General features: G+C 41.9%; 1 protein-coding gene across 1 annotated transcript in view; it reads right to left on the reverse strand.

The window, feature by feature from the left end:
• Positions 1-1,088: 1,088 nt before the first annotated feature.
• Positions 1,089-19,810, reverse strand: part of DCDC1 (doublecortin domain containing 1) — an 807,587-nt gene continuing 788,865 nt past the window's right edge. Inside the window, exons 34-37 of the mRNA XM_054969981.1 lie at positions 16,190-16,326; positions 13,075-13,254; positions 9,746-9,896; positions 1,089-1,210 (exon numbers count right to left, since the gene is read on the reverse strand). Of these exons, the coding sequence (XP_054825956.1) occupies positions 1,089-1,210; positions 9,746-9,896; positions 13,075-13,254; positions 16,190-16,326 (590 nt within the window). The remainder of the gene's footprint in view (positions 1,211-9,745; positions 9,897-13,074; positions 13,255-16,189; positions 16,327-19,810) is intronic.

Below are 19,810 nucleotides of genomic sequence, written 5' to 3' on the forward strand. Positions count from 1 at the left end.
GCAAGATGTCAGCTTGCCCCAGAGACCATTTCATCCTATAACTGAACTCCCCAGCCAGGTGCTGTGTGTGTGTGTGTGTGTGTGTGTTGGGACCTACCATACACCACCAAATTCATTTGAGCTTCTTCTCTTCTCTGTGAACGCTGGTTGTTTTGCTGCCACCAGTGTGAACTTCTGTCTTCAGGATTGGTAACGATCACCTTCCCAAAACTCCTTTCTCCTCCTTTCCTCCCTGATTTGCTTAGTTAGCCTTGTATATGTCCTGTATGTGATTTTTGTATATTTTCCTTTTTATTTCCCCTTTAATTAAAGAAACCTTTCCATTTGAACATCTGCCTAATTTATTTGAGAGTTCTCTAAGGGAATACCCTCTGTAGACATTGGTGGAGATTCCTAGTTACCCCCTCTCACTTGCCTCCTTAATTCTAATTCCCCAGCTAATTAAGGTGACCTCCTATTTGGGTAATACAATCAAGGTATTTTACAACTAGTTATATTTCATAAGTTAGACCATACACTGAAAGATGAGGTACATAGAGATATGTTAATAATTTTGCAACTATTCACAGGATACTACTAAATGTAACTTTTTATGGCTAGAAATATGATTTTAATACAGCTGTTCCTTATGTACTTTCTAGAACAGAAGGTAAGTGAGAGAATGAATGGGATTCTAAGGAGGCTGTACTGACAACCCATTTGTCTTAAGTAGTAAGTATAGATACTGGACAATATTAATTGCTTGACCAATTCTAACATTACATAAAAATAACACTAACAATACTTAATTTATAGTCAATAATAATAACAACAACAACAACATTTGATTTATATACCACCCTTCAGGACAACTTAATGCCCACTCAGAGAAGATTACAAAGTATGTCATTATTATCCCCACAACAAAACACCCTGTGAGGTGGGTGGGGCTGAGAGAGCTCCAGAAAGCCATGACTAGCCCAAGGTCACCCAGCTGGCTTCAAGTGGAGGAGTGGGGAATCAAATCCAGCTCTCCAGATTAGAGTCCCGCACTCTTAACTACTACACCAAACTGGCTCATGTAGCATACAATACCATCCTAAAACATTTTAAGATACAACCTGTGTTATCATTTTTCTGGCTGGTGAGACAATAATATCAGTTGCTTCTGGACCTTGCTGTTTCCGAATTCTGGAATAAAGAGCTCTAACTTCCACATCATGCTTCATGGCTGAAATAACATAAATTTAATAATTAAAATGCTATTTCAAACATTTTTTTCAATGAACAAATGTATAACTATAGTTGCTGATGTAATAGCTTGAAAACATTACCTTGGTATATGGACAAGCTAGTGGGATATTTAGATGAAAAGATTTAGTAAAACACAAGCAAACTCACTAAAATCTGATACTGAATTAATTTGGATCATCTGGATTACGTGTGGACTGAGAATTCCTTATCACTAAACCCCTTTTAGGACTAAATGTAGACTGGTAGATTGATGTAAATCACTGGCATCATTAACCAGTGCTAGTGCCTTGGACTGGACTGAACATATTGAGACCACTGTCATGCTCACAGAGCTCTATAGCATTGACATTCTAGAACTCAGCCAAATCCAGGTATGTCAATGCATGTTTATGCTTATGTACAAGGGCTGGGACTATACTTAATGAGGTCAGTAGTAACCTGGTTCAGTGTGTGAATTTGTTCATCTCATAATGCATGGTTGTATCAAGACCCTTTCCCCATCTTTAGCTAAGAATATTAGTTTAGATACTATTAATGAAGAGTCATTGTTTAACAGAGCAGGCAAATTTCCTGGTGCACATACAGAAATTCTTTTATGTTAACCCTTTACTTTTGTTGACACACTTATTGACTGGTTTGAACTTTGTGACCAGACCAGACCAGACCAGACCACCCACCAAGCAACATTTTGATAGGTGAACATTTTATCTGTTTAAGGTAGTTATTTTGGCAGTTTCTTGTGGATATTTTGTGAAATTGTGAGGGCAAACTGGGCCTGTTCCAGCCCCTCGCTGTGTGTTGTCTTAGAAAAATCTGCTGGACCAAAAGTTAAAAAAAAACCCTGCTGCCTAATATTCCACAACTTATTGCCATTACAACATCTGCCCATGTTTCTTTTCTCCCAGCAATAAGATGATAATCTGGAGCTGTAGGACTTGCATGGGAACAAGATACATCGCTGCAATGAGGAAGAAGAATGAAGCAGTAAGGAAGTGATTTTCCCAGTTTACTCTCCACTGGAGTCCTCTGACACATTTTTTCCCCTCCACCAAAGTCCCATAACTCCAGACATCATATTTCTGGGAGTCAAAAGGGATAACTGGAAAGAGGAGGATGTGGGAGAATCTACCCCATCCATCTGTTCATAGAATTTGTTATCCCATTGGAAGTAACTGGTTGTTCCCATGGGGTGGCCGTGGGAAGCCCTCTCAGCCCAGTTATAGCAAACTTCTACATGAAACATTTTGAAAAAAATAGCTCTAGAATCAGGACCCCACAAACTTACAGTCTGGCTCCGGTTCGTAGATGATATCTTTATCATTTGGAGCCACGGTGAGGAAGAATTGATGGAGTTTTTAAACCACCTCAACAATATCCACCTGAACATACAATTCACCATGGAGAAAGAAATCGAGGGTAAACTTCCATTTCTAGACACCTTGGTCATCCGCAAAGCAAACTTTCAGTTAGGTCACAAGGTCTACAGGAAACCAACTCACACGAATCGGTACTTACACAAAAACTCCAATCACCACCCCCAACAGAAAAGAGGCATAATAAAAACATTAGTAGACCATGCAAGACGGATATGTGAACCTCACTTTCTCAACGAGGAAACTAATAATCTAAACCATGCACTTCAAGCAAATGGCTACTTCAGAAATGAAATCAGAAAAGTGATTAAACCAAGGATAAATCAAACAACTAAGGAAAAACAGTCTCCCACAGGAAAAGTGTTTTTGCCATATATCAAAGGAATCACTGATCAGATGGGAAAGCTTATGAAAAAGCATAACTTACAAACAGTATTCAGACCCACCAGAAAAACACAACAGATGCTACAATCAGCAAAAGACAGTAGAGACCCCCTCACCTCTGCAGGAGTATACTGCATACCCTGCAGCTGTGGACAAGTTTACATTGGGACCACACAGCCTAGCATCCAGACAAGAATAAAAGAACATGAAAGACACTGCAGACTTGGCCATCCGGAAAAATCAGCAGTGGCTGAACATAGCCTAACTCAAACAGGACACAGTATCCTATTCCAGGACACTAAAATACTGGACAACACTTCCAACTACTTCGTCAGTTTGCACAGGGAAGCCATTGAAATTCATAAGCATAAGCACAATTTCAACCGGAAAGAAGAGACTTTAAGAATGAATAGAGCATGGTTTCCAGTCCTGAAAAACACCAGGCTAACAAAACACTCTACATCCTACAATAGTCCTGCAGAGAAGATTAGCATATCAAGCACCAATCCATATGCAAAAGAACCTCCTCAGGATACAGTGAAGCCTCTCTCCATTAGCATTCCACACCCTGGGAAACTCTTACAGGATGACTCAGCCCAACCCCAACTTCCTGAGTAGATATAAATTGCCTGCCAACATCTTCTCCACACTGTGACACTGAGAGATCTCTGTCTTTTGGTGCTACACCTCTGAAGATGCCAGTCACAGCTGCTGGCGAAACGTCAAGAACTACAATGCCAAGACCATGGCTATACAGCCCGTAAAATCCACAACAACCATCGTTCTCTGGCCATGGAAGCTTTCTACAATATATGAATATTTTAATCTCATGAAGTTTATAGCACTGGGGAGAAATTATTTGCAAGTCCTGAAATGGGGAAGAAATATAGCAAGACTATATTCAAATGTTGCACCAGCCACTTGGAGTCTAGTCACCCCTCCCACAAAAACTTCTCACTTCTGCATGATATTTAAAGCTCTCTACCAGACCAGCATATTTTAAGGATCGCCTTCTCCCATATAAACCTGCTCCAGTCATCTTTGGAGGCCTTGCTTCAGATGACAACCCGGGAAAGTACCTTCTCACTTCTGGGGCTGAAACTTTGGAACTTCCTTCCCAGGGAGATTTGTCTGCCACCCTTTGTCTTCTGCTAGCAAGTGATGACTTTTTTTGTCTTGTTTTGCATATCATTGGGAAATTCTTATTGGCTTCCTCCTTGATTGTGTTGGTATATCTGTATATTTTATTTTATTTTATTTTTAAATATTTTATATATACATTTTAAATGCTGTTTTAATGTTTTAAATATTCTAATTTGCCATCTTGAGAACCTTATTTGGGTGGATGGTGGCATATAAATGTCTTCAATGTGTGTATCTTATGTGCTGTCAAGTCGCCTCCAACCTATGGAGACCCTATGAATGAAAGACCTCAAAAAATCCTATCTTTAACAGACTAGCTCAGATCCTACAAACTGAAGGACGTAGCTTCTTTTATTGAGTCAAGCCATTTCATTTTAGGTCTTCCTCTTTTCATACTGCCTTTCACTTTTCCTGGCATTATTGACTTTTCCAGAGAATCTTGTCTTCTCATGATGTGACCAAAATACAATAGCCTTAGTCTTGTCGTTATAGCTTCTAGGGAGAATTCAAGCTTGATTTGATCTAATACCCATTTATTTGTCTTTTTGACTGTCCATGATATCCACAAAACTCTCCTCCAGCACCACATTTCAAATAAATCAATTTTCTTCCTGTCAGCTTTCTTCACTGTCCATCATTCACATCCATACATGGCAATGAGGAATACCATTGTTTGGATTATCTTGATTTGGTTCCCAGAGAGACAACTTTATCTTTAAAGTTCTTATCTAGCTCCCTCACAGCTGCTCTTCCAAGTCTCAATCTCCATCTGATTTCCTCATTGCAATCTCCCTGTTGGTTGATGATTGAGCCAAGGAATAGAAAATCTTGGACTATTTCAATTTCCTCATTGGCAACTTTAAAATTGTGTAATTCCTCAGTAGTCATTATTTTTGTCTTCTGGATCTTCAGATGTAATCCTGCTTTGGCAATATCTCCTTTAACCTTCAACAGTAGTCATTTCAAGTCTTCACTGTTTTCTGGTAGTAATGTGATGTCATCTGCATATCTCAAATTGTTAAAGTTCCTTCCACCAATCTTCACGCCAACTTCTTCTAGATCTAATACAGCTTTCCTTATGATATACTCTGCATAGAGATTGAACAGGTAGGGAGATAATATACATCCTTGTCGGACACCCTTGCCAATTGGAAACCATTCTGTTTCCCTATATTCTGTCCTCACAGTAGCCTCTTGTGCAGAGTACAGGTTGCGCATCAAAACAATCAGATGTTGTGGGACTCCCACTTCTTTTAAGACTCTTTATATCTTTTCATGATCAACACAGTCAAAAGCTTTGCTTTATAAAACACGTTCTGGTTTTCTTCTGAAATTCCCTGGTGCATTCCTTTAGCCATCGTAAATTTGTAATGTGATCTCTAGTGCCTCTTCCTTTTCTGAATCCATCTTGAACATCTGGCATTTCTTGTTCCATATATGGTAAGAGTCTTTGCTGAATAATTTTGAGCATCACTTTGATTGCATGGGAAATTAACACGATTGTCCAATAGTTGCTGCACTCTTTGGCATTCCCTTTTTTGGAATTGGAATGTAGAATAAGCATTTCCAGTCTGTGGGCCATTGTTTTGTTTTCCATATTTGTTGACACATTCTTGTTAATATTCTGATGGAGTCCATTTCTGTAGCTTGAAATAGCTCTATTGGTATTAGGTGCTTTCTCCCAATTGCTTTGAGTGCAGCTTTTACTTCACTTTCTAGGATTTCTGGCTCTTCATCAAAAGATTCTTTGTCGAAAGTGTCTGTCATCCTTCCATCTCTTTTGTATAGTTCTTCAGTATATTGTTTCTATCTTTCAATGATTTTGTCCTGATCAGATACTGTATTTCCATGTTGATCTTTCAGCATCACAAGCCATGGTTTGTATTTCCTTTTGCTTTCTCGGATCTTTTGGATCAGATCCCTTGTTCTTCCTTTTTTGTTGTTCTCTTCTATTTCTTGCATTCATTATTATAATAGATTTCTTTGTCTCTTTTTATTTATTTATTTATTTATATTTATATATTTATTTACCCACAAAGTGCTCCGGATGGATTATGAGTTAAAACACATTAAAATTAGTTTAACCAATATAAAACCATAAATAGATTTTAAAAGATTCACTTATAAAATATACACTAAATACAATGATATATTATAGCTAGATGGCCGCAATCAGTATAACAGCACATGCAGCTCAACAAAACTAAGGTGGTGGGCAGCCCCAATAGGGAGGGTTCCAGTCTTATATTCCTTTCCATTTTTCAGCTGGTGGAGGCCACGCCTGACCTCAGCCATATGCCTGGTGGAGCATCTCTGTCTTACAGGCCCAGTGAAATGATAACAAATCCTGCTGAGCCCTAGTCTTAGTGGACAGAGATTTCAACCAGGCTAGAGCCAGGACTGAAAATGCCCTGGCTCTGGTTGAGGCCAGGCAGGCATCTTTGGGGCCAGGAATCACCAATAGATGTTTTTCTCTTGAGTGGAGCATTCTCTGGAGCACATATAGGGAGTGGTGGTCTTGCAGATATGCTGGTCCCAGTCTGCATAGGGTTTTATAGGTTAATACCAAAACCTTGAACCTGATCCAGTACTCCACTGGTAACTAACACAGCTGGAGCAGTATAGGTGTTGTATGTGCTCCATTTGGTGCTCCCACAATAACACACACTGCTGCATTTTGAATCAGCTGCAGTCTCCAGGTCAGACACAAGGGAAGCCCTGCATAGAGTGAGTTATAGTAGTCCAGTCTAGAGATTACCATTGCCTGGATCACTGTAGTTAAGTCGCTGGTTGAAAGGTGAGGGGCAAGCTGCCTGGTCTGTTGTAGGTGGAAAAAGGAGGACCTGGCAACCACTGCACCTGTGCCTCCATTTTCAAGGAGGCATCTAGAATCACCCCCAGGCTCCTAACCAATGGCACTGGTGCAAGCAGCGCCTCATTGACAGTCTGGAGTTGGAGTCCGGTACCTAACCCCCTGCAACTCAAATACAGGACCTCTGTCTTTGTAGGATTTAATTTCTGTCAACTTTTTCAGCCAACCAGTCACAGCTTCAAAAGTGTGCTCCAGGACATCTGGAGTCAAGCCAGGCCAGCTGTCCATCATCAGATATAACTGGATGTCATCCAAATATTGATGACAAATGGTGTGGAGTCCAAAACTCCACACCACCTGGGCAAGGGGGTGCATATAGATGTTAAACAACAATGGGGAGAGTATCTCTGCATGCTAGTCGCTAGGGATGTGCACTTCAGGATTCTGATTTGGGTTTTTAACCCCAATCGGGCCCAATTTGGAAAGATTCGGGATTTCCAAATCAGGGCCAGAATGCTGGTCCTGATTTGGAAATCCCGAAGCAAAGCCTGGGCAATGATCAAGTGGAGAGCAAGTGAACGGCAAGTGAACAGGGAGGAATACACGTGAGTATGTTCACTTGCCAGGCAAGTGTAATTCGTCACTTGTAACTTGGCTCTAAGTTGCAAGAGTGTCCCCCAGTTCAGTGTGGTTTGGGTGGAATGGATGTGTTCATACTGTGTAACTTAAATCCAAGAAATAAAATGTTTTGGCAAGTAATTCAGTGTGTGTGTCTGTGATTCTCTGGTGTGAGGGTGGCTGTGGTACTATCTAGGAGACTATTTTGATGTGATACTATTGTCATTGGCCTTTAATGCTGTAACTAAAAGCGAAAAAAAAATTAAACTTAACTCAATGTGTGTGTGTGTGTGTGTGTGTGTGTGACTCTCTGTTGTCAAGGTTTGTCCTTATTGAGAACAATGGAGAGTGGCTGGCCAGCCTGCTCTGGGGATGGTGGGGAATTTGGGAGTGCATGTCTGTGGCTCAGGTGTGCTTTCCCAGGGATGAGCTTGCACTCGGGAGTGTGCCCTCCATTGTGGCACCCCTGGCCTGTGAATAATTGCCCTGGGAAAGACAGTTTAAAAATTCTCATCATAGAGAACAACGGAGAGTGGCTGGCCAGCCTGCTTTGGGGGTGTTTGGGAATTTGGGGGTGCATGTCTTTGAGTCTGTGGGCCTGCTGGGGGGGGAGATTGAAAGGGGGATTATGCCTGTGGCCATGGATGCCACATTCCATGTGTTCCTGCTGTGGGAGTCTGTATTTTCCTACAACAGGAACCAATGGAGAGTGGCTGGCCAGTTACTGCAGGGGTGGTTAGTTTTTTGGTGGAGGAGGTGTGGTTCTGAGGGGCTGCTTGGGGTGTGTAGTAGCTGAACTATGGCTGTGGCCATTGGCAGCCATAATCCATGTGTTTCTGCTGTGTGTGGGTCTTCCCCACAGTAGAAATATATGGTATGGTGGGAGAACCACCTTTGGGGGGCCATAACATAGCCCCCCCCAAAGTGCTATCTCCCTCAAACTTGGGGAGGGCATGGTAGGACAGGTAGGAGCAGGTCTTCTGAAAAGTGGGTGCATTTTGCTTGCAAAATGCCACCCTAAGCCATCTAGAAAGCCCCCTTGTTTTTTTCCCATAGGGAATAATGGAGAGTGGAGGAGAATAGGGGCACCTTCTTTGGGAGGCCATAAAATGACCCCTCAAAGTCCAATCTTCCTGAAACTTGGGGGAGGGTGGGAGGAGAGGTAGGAGCAGGTCCCCTGAAAATTGGGTTTATTGTGCTTACAAAATACCACCCCAAGCCACCTAGAAGCCCCCTTGTTTTTCCCCATAGGGAATAATGGAGAGTGGAGAAGGATGGGGTACTTTCTTTGGGGGGGTCATAACATGGCCCCCCGAATTCCAATTGTTCTGAAACTTTGGGGGTTGTTAGAAGAGAATAAGAAGAAGCCCCCCCCCAATTTGGTATGATTTGTAAAAAAAAATGCCACCCCCCCCCCCGGCCAGGCTCTCAGAAATCTGGGAGCATGTTCTCCATTGAAAATAATGGCAGGATGTTTACGAAGCATACCCGAATCATTCTGAATTGGGAATTCTGAATTTTTTTTCCTGATTTGGGGAAACCGAATCAGGGAAACTGAATCCCCCTGGCACTGCACACCTTTACTAGTCACTGAAAAGCTGCATTTAGAATTTTGACTCTATTTCTGTCGCTTTTTGCTTTTGCTTCTTGTCTGTCTTTAACAATGTTAAGAGTTTCCTCAGTCATCCATTTAGGCTTCTCCTTTCTTTTGGCTACAGGAATAGTCTTTACACATTCTCCCTTGATAATATCTCTGGTTTCAGCCCATAGTTCTTCTGGCTCAGGATCAATTAAATTTAGTATTGCAGATTTGTTTTTTACTAGGTCTTTAAATTCTTCAGGAATATTATTTAGTTTTAGACCCAATCATATGCCCCAGCCTACTCCACCGAAAAGAAGGGAGGGAGGAAGAAACAGCTACCCCAGCATATTTCTGCATATTTAGCATATATAGGGCTAGACCAGGTGCCTTCTTCACTGCATCACATGTGGCCCGGTTGGACCAGGTACCTCCTACCCTGCCCAGGCTCACAGCATTCACTCCCATCCTGTGCAGTGAGGCTGCTCCTTGCTTTGGGCCAGGGTGATCCTGGCAGGAGATGGCCCTCTGTTTTTCTGGTGGCTTTAAAGGCCATTCTGCCTCTGGACATTTGTAAGAATTTTGCTAAAACTGTTGAACTACCTTTTCTGTTCATAAAGGGATGTCCTGTGGAAACACAAAGCACCATGTCTCTTTCTATTTCATCCCATGACTGCAGCAGGTCACCATCAGGTGTATATAGTGCTTTTGCAGGCTGTGGCATTTTTAGCTGAGTAGTACAGTTATCAAGTAGCTGAAATAGAAAAACTGATTTAGTTTTCAGTATTTCATGTTCATTTCTGAGTGCATATTTCAAGATAAAAAATATCGACTTCCAGTGCATCAGTCACAAGAGAAAGCACATACCTACTGCATCTAATTTTAAGGAAAGTATTACACACAATCTGTGGAGCACAGGGTTGTCTGCTGGAATTATAACAGATCTACAAAGTACAGTGATCAGTTCCCCTGGAGAAAATGTCTCTATGGCATTATGCTCCTCTGAGTTCCCTCATCTTCCCAAATCCTGCCCTCCTCAGGAGATACACCCAAACCTCCACAAATTTCTCAATTTGTAATTGGCAACCCTAGTGGAACCGATATTCATTGCATATTCATCAAATCTTGAATTGCATACTCATCCAATCATGAATTACTTTCTCATATTTTAACTCATTTACACACAGAGACAAAGCAATCTATTATAATAACCCGTGCAAAGAAATAGAAGAGAACAACAAAAAAGGAAGAACAAAAGACCTGTTCCACAAGCTCTGGGAAATCAAAGGGAAATTCAAGCCACGGCTTGGGATGCTGAAAGATCAACATGGAAATACAGTATTTGATCAGGACAAAATAAATGAAAAATGGAAACAATATACAGAAGAACTATACAAAAGAGATGAAAGGATGAGAGAAACTTTTGATGAAGAATCTTTTGATGAAGAGCCAGAAATCCTAGAAAGTGAAGTAAAAGCAGCACTCAAAGCAACTGGGAGAAACAAAGCATCTAATACCAATAGAGCTATTTCAAGCTACAGAAATGGAATCCATCAGAATATTAACAAGAATGTGTCAACAAATATGGAAAACAAAACAATAGCCCACAGACTGGAAATGTTTCGTCTACATTCTAGTTCCAAAAAAGGGAATGCCAAAGAGTGCAGCAACTATTGGACAATCGTGTTAATTTCCCATGCAATCAAAGTGATGCTCAAAATTCTACAGCAAAGACTCTTACCATATATGGAACAAGAAATGCTAGATGTTCAAACTGGATTCAGGAAAGGGGCACTAGAGATCACATTACAAATTTACGATGGCTAATGGAATGCACCAGGGAATTTCAGAAGAAAACCAGAACGTTTTATAGATTACAGCAAAGTTTTTGATTGCATGGATCATGAAAAGCTATATATAGTGTTAAAAGAAATGGGAGTGCCACAACATCTGATTGTTCTGATGCACAACCTATACTCTGGACAAGAGGCTACTGTGAGGACAGAATATAGGGAAACAGAATGGTTTCCAATTGCAAGGATGTCAGACAAGAATGTATATAATCTCTCTGCCGATTCAACCTCTATGCAGAGTATATCATAAGGAAAGCTGTATTAGATCTAGATGAAGTTGGCATGAAAATTTTTGGAAGGAACATTAACAATTTGAGATATGCAAATGGCACCACATTACTAGCAGAAAATAGTGAAGACTTGAAATGACTACTGATGAAGGTTAAAGGAGAAAGTGCCAAAGCAGGATTACATCTGAAGATCCAGAAGACAAAAGTAATGACTGCTGAGGAGTTACACAATTTTAAAGTTGCCAATGAGGAAATTGAAATAGTCCAAGATTTTCTATTCCTTGGCTCAATCATCAACCAACAGGGAGATTGCAACGAGGAAATCAGAAGGAGATTGAGACTTGGAAGAGCAGCTGTGGGGGAGCTAGCAAAGATCCTTAAAGATAAAGTTGTCTCTCTGGGAACCAAATCAAAATAATCCAAATGACAGTATTCCCCATTACTATGTATGGATGTGAAAGTTGGACAGTGAAGAAAGTTGACAGGAAGAAAATTGATTCATTTGAAATGTGGTGCTGGAGGAGAGTTTTGCAGATACCGTGGATGGCCAAAACGACAAATAAGTGGGTTCTAGATCAAATCAAGCTTGAATTCTCCCTAGAAGCTAAAAAGACAAAACTGTGGCTATCGTACTTTTTTCACATTATTAGAAGACAAGATTCTCTGGAAAAGTCAATAATTCTAGGAAAAGTAGAAGGTAGTAGGAAAAGAGGAAGACCTAAAATGAAATAATTATTGACTCAATAAAAGAAGCCACATCCTCCAGTTTGCAGAATCTAAGCAAGTCTGTTAATGATAGGATGTTTTTGGAGGTCTTTCATTCATAGTGTCGCCATAGGTCAGAGGCAACTTGATGGCACATGACACACCTAACACATTCTAATGGAAGACAAAACAAATTTTTTGTTTGGGAGACAAGGGCTTGATTAGAACCTCACTTCTTGGAAGCAACGGAATTTAAAAAAAATGCACAAGAAAGACAGAAGTCTATAACAATGGAGATATTCTATCAACTATCCACACAGCAAAGTAAGGAGTGTGTGTGTGTGTGTGTGTGTGTGTGTGTGTGTGTGTGTGTGTGTGTGTGTGGGAGGGCAGAATAGTAATAAAAGCACAGAATCTAGGGTGCAATCATATTACTTTCCTTCCCTTGCTCCTCAAAACACTCACTAACAGAAATTTAGGTGAGATGCTTTTGAAATGTCCTTCAGTTAATTGTTTTTTAATCCTTATTCCACATAGTGCCTTGTTCAATCATTGATACTTAAATGGACCCTTACTTCACTAAAATATTTAGAGAAGAGTTATTAAATTATTTATAATTGTACCTGTAAGGGAATTAAAGCACAGCTAGCCATGCTGTAATTGTAGGTTATGTAGGCCTTTGATAAGCATAACAGAGGAATCAGGTTGTACCCACACCATTGTATTTATAATGGGCTAAAGAAGAATCTTGTAGTTCTCATGTTAACAGGCCATAATCAAAAATCAAATGTTACATCTTAATTCCCTTTAGCTGCCATTTTGTTCACATAACCATGATGATGAAATATCATCAGCAGAGTGCAGCTTTCTCACCTCTTTCCTTCTGCTGCAGTCCCAAATGCCCCTCTCCCTCAATGCTGACCATGAGGGGCAGAAGACCCAAGGGAAAGCATGAGGGGGAAGTTTGAGGTCTTTAGTAGTAAGGGAGAATTAAAATAATGCGTCCCCTTTCAAAAGCGAACATGTTAGGTAGGATCCAGCCCTCTGTACTTAGATATGGAACTTGTTGCAATCCCAAATTCAAATATGTAAGGAATGGCTTTAAGCTATCTAATAGGAAATACACTTTCTGCTTTATCTTTACCTCTGCAATTGTTTTTCCCCAGGCATGAACTCCTTGCTCAGGTTTATAGCCGTTCATATAAACCCACACCCTTTTGGTTGAAGGCTGATTGTAGAGACTGCTGTGGCTTTTTGCAAGTAGCTTAGGAGAAAAGGGAGAACTTCTTTTGAACTGTAATGCTTGAATCTCTGAAAGGTGCATCTAAAATGAATTCCAAAATCATGAAATTAGCGTGTATGATTAACTCCATGTTGTGTGTTACGTTCAGCAAAAAAGAAACAAACATGAAAAGAGAATTTCAGCATGAAGTATCTTTGTAATGCCTGAAAATGTAATAAAAATGGAAACTTTTGTTTGTGTAACTGAGCATGATTTAGGGCAGTAGTTCTCAAACTTTAACAACCCAGGAGCACATACTTTGTTTATAAAAATTTTCATGGACACCAAGCCATCCTCTTCCTCCTCATCAGCATCTGTCTTGAGTCAAACATCCTTCTTTCAAAGCGCACAGCAAACCACACATTGCCTCGTGGATATTTTCATCCTCAAAATGCTACAGTGAGAACCACATCAGCTACATTTTAAAAGCAAGTTCACATGAAATCTTTTCATTGTTTATATGTGGAATATACAAGGTCAAATCTCAGAAGGTAGCTGATTCAAAAGGCCCTAAATGAAGTTTTAATCACCCCTTCATTGGAAGGGACTTTGCACTAGACATGGTAAGAAACTTTCTTGCTGGTTAATAACTTCTGGTCAGAAATCAGCTCAACAAGGGTGGGAAGGGGTCTGGAAAAGTATCAGAGCTCCTCATGGAAATAGAAAAAGTGGAGTATCACACAAATGGAATCTCCAGTATTCAACTGAAAATAATTATTAGCTGTTATTGTCTACTGGTATGGGGGGACATCTCTCTGGGGCGGATCCTATCACTATCTAATTCCACTGAGAAATGTTTGAAGCTTTCCTTCAACTGAAGGAGATTTCCTCCAAGTCAAGTGGCTCTTCTACCAACAGAATCCTTGGAGGATGGTTGGCTCCACACCTCTGTCTCTATAGTAAAATCCTTTGCATTGGAAAACAGAATGAAAAATAGTTCATTTTAAACTATGATGATCGTCTACTTATATCAGCCCTGTACTTCCTTGGTGCCACTCAGCCAATTATAGCTTCTAAGACTAAGCTATTGGATCCTGGCAATCAGTGCATTTTTGGCTAGGATATGAGGTAATATGGAATATAGATGACTGTGCATAATGGTGACTGTGAGCTTCTGATCCTCAACAGAAGAGAAGCCATTTCTGTCCCTCTGAGGTACATAGTCCCTGCTTCCATTCCTATAAAACTGAGGGACAAACTTTGCATTATGGCAGCCCTCAGATTCAACCTGTGGCTGCCAATGCCATTTTAGAAGAGAATTTAGCTGTTTAAAAATTAACAAGAAGGCCTGATGATGGCATGATGGCACTATGAGATCTTGCCCCCTCCTCACTCCTTTTCAAGCACTGGAACAGCTTACCACTATGATTCTGGCACATGAAAAGGTGTGTGGGAGAGGGCAACAAGATGGCAGGGTGCTGCTGCACCATGGCCCCTTGTTGGAATTTTTAAATAGCTAAATTCTCCTCTAAAATGGCATTAGTGGCCATGGGTTTGATCTAAGGTTGCCAGGTCCCCTCACCTTCTGAGCAAGAAGTGGGAGGTCTGGCACTTAACTTTTCTCCACTGTTCACATATACACGCTCCTAGCCTGCATGATGATGTCACTTCTGGGAAGTGATGTAATCAGGTGGGCCATGGGCCACCCTGGGAATGTTTCTGTTCTGCCGGGGCCCAAATTGAGCTCAATTCGGGCATGATTCAGGTCAAATTGGGCCTTGTGGAGCACAGGAGTGCTGCTGCGCTCTGTAGCAGCCTGATCTGGGCCAATTTAGGCCTAATCCGGGCTGAAACATGCCCAATTCAGGCTCATTCAGCCCAGATCAGGCTGCTGTGGAGGATGGGAGTGCTGCTGTGCTCCACAGTGGCCTGATTTGGGCCAAATTTGGGCCAGATTTGGGCTGATTTGGCCCGGATCAGGCCACTGTAGAGCACAGGAGTGCTGCTGCACTCTGCAAAGGCCTGATCTGGGCCAATATGGGCCTGATCTGGGCCAATTCAGGCCCAATTCTGGCCTGGATCAGACTGCTGTGGCATGCAGGAGTGCTGCTGCGCTCTGCAGTGGCCTGGTCCAAGTTGATTCAGGCCTGATCTGGTCTGATTCGGGACCGATTCAGGCCCACATCGGACTGCTGCGGCATATGGGAGTGTGCCATGCGGCCCGGGAGTGCACTGCATGGCCCTGGAGGACACCCCAGGAGGTGTGTTCCCCCTTGCCAGCCAGATAAGTGGGGGCAGGGGCTGGAGGGTGGGAGCGGGGGATCCCCTGCCTCCAGTGGGGGACTGGCAAGCCTAGTTTGATCTGTGGCCATTGTAATATGTAGTTTGGCTCTAAGATGGCTCCAATTTCATGTTAGCCAGATAGACATGAGAAGAAATCACTGTCTGTACTCGCAACGGATTCATGGACCCCCTGGAGGTACTTCCAGTGGTTCCCAGATGAATAGTTTCCTTTAATATAATTGTTGTAACTAATTCAAATTGGAATATTAATGATATTCAGCAGAATCAAAAACATTTGGACTTGCCCATTATTCTGGTGTTTAGCTGCCTGGCTTAGAGTTTAAGAACATCAGATACAGGAGGATTTGGGAGAAGGTGACTCAGCAGATATGCGATTGACATTTACCATTCAGTAGTGTTAAAATACAGATCTTGCCTTGCTCGTGAAACCATGTTCTCTGAGGGAGCTGTAGAACTCTCCTTTCAGGAACTATTTGGAGATTTTGGGAAAGGGAGGTAAAATGTTTGGATGAGATGGTCAAGAATTTAATTGAATACCTAGGTACTTTTATTTCTTCCTTTTGTTCAATGGAAAATTTATTGTGGTTTCTTCTCTCACCTTGCTCTTTAGCATAGGAACTGCTGTTGTAATGAGAACTGAGTTCAATTGGTCATTGTATAGATTTTATGATGAAACCATGTTTGGATTCCATTTTATGATTTAAAGTACACTGCCCAAAGTGAATTTTCATACCTCAGTATGTATGATATTTTCCATGAGCTTCATTTCTTCTTGGGTTTCTTCAGTCCAGCCTCCTTCTATTACCACTGGTTGTAGGGGGCTCTTAGTGGGCACCATATTGGCTGGCTGCAATTTTGTTTTGCGCCTCCCTAAAATGAGGATGACTTGGTTATTTTTCACGTCTTACTTGAATTTCTTTAGTTTATTACAATCAACGAGAAAGAAAGCCAAATGGATAGAGAGAATAGTCATATCTCCTGTACTAATAAATATCCATGTGTTTGCTGGGGCTCACATAATCTCATATGTAAATGAAAAGCACATCCATATGTGCATGGGGGAGGAATACAAAGACTGGGGAGGAATTTGGGAAGTAGGTGTGGTAGATGAGATCCCTGCTCCCATGCTACTTGGGAATGATCTGTCAAAGCATGTAGCCAAAATGAATGTGGCATTCACTCACAAAGGAAATTCCAGCCAGGTGCACCTCTCCAAGAACAGGGGATGGGCACCCAGAAAAGCTCAAAGAATAATGAAACCTCTGAGGCAAGTGTTAAAGAAAACAGTTTTGCACTTACCTGTAACTATTGTTCATCTAGGTCTTCGTGCAGGCACACATTGGGACTGCACAGGCACAGGCTGGCTGCGGAGATAGATTTTTCAAGCTGTCAAAGATAGGGGGTGCTCTGTCCCAACAACTTGCGTGCACATGGGCATTCCCACCAAAATGAGGTGTTGCTAGGCAGAGCGCCCCTGATTCCCTCAGTTCCCCTAAGCCACTGGAGGTAAGTATAATCATGGTACTCTCACAGCAGGATATGAGGGAAGGAACATGGGCCTGCACGAAGACCTAGATGAACAACAGTTACAGGTAAGTGCAACACTGTTTTCATCTTCGTTCTCCCATGCAGTCCTACATTGGGTGTATAGCAAGCAACTCACCAATGGAGGAGGATGTGAGATGTTAGTTGAAGAGAAAGTGAAGTACTGCTGTCCCTACTGATGTATCCCTTCTTGCATGTGTGTCAACAGAATAGTGCTTAATGAAGGTGTCTGCTGAAGACCATGTGGCAGCCTGGCAGATGTCATTGGGTGGGGTTCCCCGAAGGAAGGTGGCAGATGAAGATTGTGCTCTGGTTGAATGAGCCTTGATCATCACTGGACATGATACTTTGGCGCATTTGCATGCTGTCTTTATTGCTGCCACAATCCCTCTGAATAAAGTCTGATTTGCCATGGGTAGACCCTTACATGGGCCTGCATAACAAATAAAGAGAGCCTTTGACTTTCTAAATGCTTTGGTTCTGTTCAAATAATATGCTTTGGTTTTGTGACATTTAATGACATCTAAATGCTTTGGTTCTGAGACATCAAATGTGTGAAGTGATTTCTCGGACTCTGAGGATGGATGAGAAAAAATATTGGTAGGGTTACCTTCTGTTGGAGGTGGAATCTCAAGACTATCTTGGGGAGAAATTTGAGGTTTGGGTATAGAATAACCTTTTCCTCAAAAAATTGTACAAAGGGAGGTCTGAGCAGAGTGGTGCTAGTTCACCCACCCTTCAGAGAGATGTGATCACTGCTAAGAAAGCTATCTTCCAAGAGACTATGAAAATATTACAGTGGGCCAACAGTTCAAATGGAGGCATCATCAGTTGTGCCAAGACTACAGAGAGGCTCCTCTGGGTTATGGGAGGTACTCTAGGGGGAAACATATTGTTTGTCACTTTGAGGAATTGTTTGGAAGCATAGTGAGAATTTTTTTTTTGCCATCTATCGGTTCGTAGAATGCCAAGATGGCCACTAGGTGGACCTTGATAGAGGATGTAGCAAGGCCTTGTTGCAATAGTGTTAGTAGGTATTCAAAAATGAGATTCAAGGAACAGGTGAATGTGGAATAGTGAGTATCAGCTATCCATGACACAAATGATTCCACTTATGGCTGTAGGATGATTGAGTGGAAGCCTTACGGGCATTAAGTAGGACCTGAGCTACCTTCCTAGAAAAGGAGGAGAAGGAGGTTGGGGTATCAAGAGCCATGCTGTGAGCCTGAAGGTGGGTACATTGTGGTATAGGACCTGATCTCTGTGTAGGAGGTCTGGGGCCTGTGGGGGATGTCTGAAGCACCTCTTGGCCATAGTCCACAGTGTTGGAAACCAATCTCTGTGGGGCCAAAAGGGTATGATGAGGATGCAGTGGGTGTTGAACTGCTGGATCCTGCCTAACACCCTTGGTATTAGGGGAAGTGGTGAGAAAGCATAGTACAGGCCCTGATCCCAGTTGATTTGGAATGCATCTCCCAAGAGTTTGGGTCTGACCCTACTAAGGAACAAAAAGACCTGGCTTTGGAACTGGCTGTTGTGGCAAAGAGGTTGATATCTGGGAAGCTTCAGTCTCAAAAAATGGGGTACAGGTAAGTGTTGTTGACCAACCACTCATGTTGTGGTGTGAATATTCTGCTGAGGGCATCTGCCCTGATATTTGTAGTTCCCATTATGTGGATAGCTTGGGACGTGACATTGTTTTAGATGGCCCATTGCCACAGTGTTGTTGCCTCTGTCGTTCCTTGTTTGTTGAGATAGAAGAGTGTGGTGGTATTGTCCATGTGGACTTGCACTATCTTGTCTCATAGAAGATCTGCAAAGGAAACAAGGGAGTAGTAGATTGCTCTCAGTTCTAGAACATTAATATGCATCTTAGATTTTGACAGAGACCATTTCCCTTGCACCTAGAGTTTACCACAGTGTATGCCCTATCCCAGGATGGATGCATCTGTCATGAGGGAGTTGTTGGGGAGTTGAATTCCAAACGGCACACCCCTAAGGAGATTTGTATGAAAGGTCCACCAATTTAGAGTCTCAGGATGGACCTAGGGATGGAGAACTTGGTCTGCTGGGAAGTTGACAGTGGGTCAAAACATCTAATGAACCAGTTGTGTAAAGGTCTCATGAAGAGACAGGCATGGGGGACCACACTCATGGCAGAAGCCATGAGCCTTAAAAGTTTCTGAATAGTCAGGGCCAGTTGAAATTGTAAAGTTTGGAAACATTTAACTAATGCACAAATGACCTTATCCCTGTCCTCTGGCAGAGAGGTCCTCCCTGATATGGCATCAAATTTTACCCTGATAAACTGGGAGAGAGAGGACTGTTTCCAATTTATAACCAGGCCTAGTGATACCATGGTCTGGGCTGTTAAGTGAATGGCTACAACAACACCCATGCAGTTGGTGAACACTCGTGGTGCAGAAGACAAACCAAAGGATAGGACTATGTACTGGAAAACTTTCCCCTGATATAGGAAACAAAGGTTTTTTCTGTGATCAGGGTGGATGGTGATGTGGAATCATGCATATTTAAGATCTATTACAGTGAACTCATCACCAGGTTTCAAGTATTGTATGACACCAGAGAGTGGAAGCATGCTAAACTTTTCAACTTTAATAAATTTATCAAATTTCGAAGATCCAAGATGGGGCAGGTTCTCCCATCTTTTTTATCAATAAGGAAGTGACTGGAGTAAAAGCCCAACAGGGGCTCATGTTGAAGCACTTCCTGAATCACTCTTTCAGTCAACAGCTCAACTATTGCAGGGTATAAGGCTTGTGCCAAGCAAGGGGATTCATTGTCTGTA

Source organism: Eublepharis macularius, chromosome 2, assembly GCF_028583425.1.
Source record: "Eublepharis macularius isolate TG4126 chromosome 2, MPM_Emac_v1.0, whole genome shotgun sequence".
Lineage (NCBI taxonomy): Eukaryota > Metazoa > Chordata > Lepidosauria > Squamata > Eublepharidae > Eublepharis > Eublepharis macularius.